At 59.5% G+C, this 3,097-nt stretch overlaps 2 protein-coding genes across 2 annotated transcripts; one reads left to right on the top strand and one right to left on the bottom strand.

Moving 5' to 3' along the window:
* Window positions 1-347: 347 nt before the first annotated feature.
* On the bottom strand, window positions 348-1,274 carry SPRG_01822 (hypothetical protein; the record flags this gene model as incomplete). Its single annotated transcript, XM_012340187.1, has 3 exons — window positions 348-620; window positions 677-1,213; window positions 1,245-1,274. 3 exons carry the CDS (start codon window positions 1,272-1,274, stop codon window positions 348-350), a joined length of 840 nt encoding a protein of 279 aa, XP_012195577.1.
* A 326-nt stretch (window positions 1,275-1,600) lies between these two features.
* SPRG_01821 (hypothetical protein) lies at window positions 1,601-2,562 on the top strand. The gene is made up of 2 exons (XM_012340186.1): window positions 1,601-1,833; window positions 1,916-2,562. The coding sequence occupies exons 1-2, from the start codon at window positions 1,751-1,753 to the stop codon at window positions 2,508-2,510; spliced, it is 678 nt and encodes a 225-aa protein (XP_012195576.1). The 5' UTR covers window positions 1,601-1,750; the 3' UTR covers window positions 2,511-2,562.
* Window positions 2,563-3,097: the final 535 nt, after the last annotated feature.

Here is a 3,097-nt window from a genome sequence, read left to right as displayed (position 1 = left end):
AGGATACGCAAGGTACAGTAAAATGGGAGCGGATCCGCGAACAACCCAATGCAAATGTCAGCGGTTCATTCTTTTGCCCTTACGGCCTATAACAGGGTGTCTTGAAAGACGTCGACAGTGTACGCAGGTTGACGAACGTGTGCGACGTGGTGATAGGAAGCAGAGCGTTCGGTGTCACCCATGGTGTTTCCTCAGGTTTGCTCTGCACGAATGCACAATCGAGATGCGTCGGCTCATTGATCTGCCGAGCCCAATACCGGTCTCGTCACGGCTGGTGGAATCGGTATCGAACATGCTGGTTGACATACAAAATACACGTATATATAGGATCAAAAACAAGTCACATCCTACGGGGTCGCGCCGAGGCGCAGAATCGCCTTGCGAAGGCGCGCGCGGTGGGCAAACTTGGTGATGCCAATCTCGGTGAGCGCTTGCTCGACGTCCTCTTCGTCCAGCTGCGCAAGATCCTTGAGCGTCTGGAACCCATGCTTCTCAAAGCTCGACGCGTACGACGTGTACTCGATGCTCTTGTTCGTGTCGACTTCCGACAGCCATTTGCGCAAGCGACTGCCTTCGAGCGACGACGTGGCAGGTGCTACGAGGTTGGCCGTTGTCGCCGCCTCGGCGCGGTGACCTGAACATCGTATTGCGCCTGCGCTTGGAGCAGAGCCTCGACGCTGACGAGGTCAAGGTAGTTGCCATCCAAATCTAGACGCGCCAACGCCGACGACCCTGTCAAGTCTTGGGGCACCACCGAACTTGCCTCGTCCATGCTCAAGAGCTCGTCGACCGACATCTTGCGGATGTCCGATACTTTGAGCGGCGTAAACTCGGGGTCGGTCGCTGGGTTCATGTCGACGGGTTCGTCTCCGACCCCTGACTTCTTGGCCAAGCCGAGCTCTTGGTCGAGCTCCATGCGCCGGTGCTTCTCGTACTCCATCTTTTGGATCCGCCGGCGCAGCTCCAAGACCGCGTTCTCCATTTCGGCGTCGCGAATGTTGACGCGCGCCTCGTCATGGTACAAGTTGCTCAGAAGCGACCGCTTCTGGTCTTGGTCAAACTGCATGCGCCGGGCGCGGCTAAAGCAGCTCGAGAAAGCGCCGGCGATCGCGCTCGGCGCGGCCATGGCCGCGTTCGGTACCGCGTGAATGCCCATCATGACCGTCTCCTTGGTCAGGATCGCGTTGTAGAGGGCGTCTTGGACGACCTCGCGCTATGGCAAGCGGCTCCAGAGCGACTCGGACGCGGCCATGTCCCGCAAAGGTCTCGGCCATGCTGCGGCGGCCAAAGGATTTTGGAACTGAGATCTGAGCGAAAGATCCCAGTGCTACCTCCCACAACGAATCCTTCGGTACTATCGACTCTTGTCAGGCTCACACCATTCCAAATACGTCCAATTTGAATATATAGTGTGCTCCACACTATTACGTTATTCTTAAATGGCAACACTATTTCAGAGATAGAATATCGTGTGCAACGTCCATCCAGCGCGTCGGGCGCGGCGAGCGATGGCTCTGCAGCCGCCGCTGGACGCCTCTCGTCGACAGAGCAGTCTACGCTTGTCTTTATACTACGAACGCACTTCAGCTGAGGCGAGCAGGCGTAGCTGCACGACCAACTGCGCGCGCTGAGCGACCAGGTCGCGGCGGCGGTCGCTGGTCGCCACGCCTCGTTTCGCCGCCACAGGTGCACCTCCGCCCTCGTCGCTTGGGTGGGCCTTATACACAAGACGTTTGCGCAAGCGTTTTCAATGTCGTTTGCAGCGCGGGCGCATGACCACGGCCGCTGTGGCCCCGGGCGCCCGCTATCCAGCGCGCTGTGCTCGGCGCAGGGGTACCCCTGGCTCGGCGCTGGCCAAAAATAGAAACTTGGTGCAATATCGAATGTGAGAGGTTTCACTTGCGCTGCGGGGTAGGTGTATCGAGACGCTCAAGGACCTTTGCAACCTCTGCTTTGACGAGTTGACGCTGCCGGCGCTGACGTCGGCGTGCGGACGCTGCGCGACCAAGTGCTGCGACTCATGCCTGTCGCGGTGGTACGCTGCCGTGCAGCCGGGCAAGATGGTGCTCGCGTCCAACCTCGGGTGTCCGTTCTGCCGTCGGGCGCCCACGCTCGGTGTGCTCCGCAAGCACAACCGGCAAGCGTGCGCACTTGTCGCCTCCAAATCAATGACGTGGCGAGCGGATATGTACTATGGCTGGTGCCTCGGCTGCTACAAGGTCAAGGAGCTGGTCGAGCGCACCTGCGCGGCCGAGCCGCCCCACGACGTCGCCACGTTCCGCTGCACCGAGTGTGTCACCGCCCAATTGGCCGCCTCGGGTCCTGCGACGATGGCGTGCCCCGGGTGCTCTGTCGAGACGGAGAAGACGGGCGGCTGCAACCACATCACGTGCAACTGCGGCCAGCACTGGTGCTACGTGTGCGCCGCTGGCTTCGACTCGGCCGACGACGTCTACGCACACCTCTACGCGATACACCGGGGCATCTATGATTTTGACGACCACGAATAGTCCACCGAGTCGATGGATAGCCGTAAATGAAAAATGAAAAAGGCAGGTTCCTGGCTTGGCGACGGTCAGCGAGTGACCATATTGCTGCGCGAGGCCGTGCGATTGATCGAGCGCGATCGCGCCGAGAGCTCGTTGTAATGTCTTCAACACACCCAGCAAAACGTTCAAAACGTCGGTCGGGAGGATGTTTGATTCCATACTATTCTGCACTGCCAGGGCCTCAGATTTCGGTCATCTACCGACGCGGGCTCGCTGCCACCACCGCCTCCTCGCCCCTCCGCGCGATCGCAAGACCGACGACCCATCCAGCTAGCTCACATGGTACCAAAGTCTATTGCACGATGACACGACATCTCACACGACGCTGTTGCAGTAGTAGGTTTATTTACATGTTAAAGTAATACTTCTTTCCTACGCCTATGCCTTGGTCGACTGCACTGCATGGCCTGCCGACGGCCGCGTGCGAGTTGCACGTGGTTGGTCGTCGTCCTCCGGTACCATAAAGGGACACAACGTTACGCTGTGCGACGCGTAGACGAGCGAGTGGCGGGCGCAGGCCTCGCACCCGCCGGTCTGCGTCTTCAACC

The sequence above is a fragment of the Saprolegnia parasitica genome (assembly GCF_000151545.1).
Source record: "Saprolegnia parasitica CBS 223.65 unplaced genomic scaffold supercont2.4, whole genome shotgun sequence".
Classification (NCBI taxonomy): Eukaryota; Oomycota; class Saprolegniomycetes; order Saprolegniales; family Saprolegniaceae; genus Saprolegnia; species Saprolegnia parasitica.
Note: the sequence above shows the minus strand (reverse complement) of the source record. Positions and strands in the feature narration are given on the sequence as shown.

Excerpts from the sequence above, each read along its gene's own strand:
- SPRG_01821 (XM_012340186.1), top strand. The coding sequence starts at position 1,751 with ATGTCGTTTGCAGCGCGGGCGCATGACCACGGCCGCTGTGGCCCCGGG. Across the intron at positions 1,834-1,915 it reads GCGCTGTGCTCGGCGCAGGG|GTGTATCGAGACGCTCAAGG; the intron begins GTACCCCTGGCT and ends GCTGCGGGGTAG.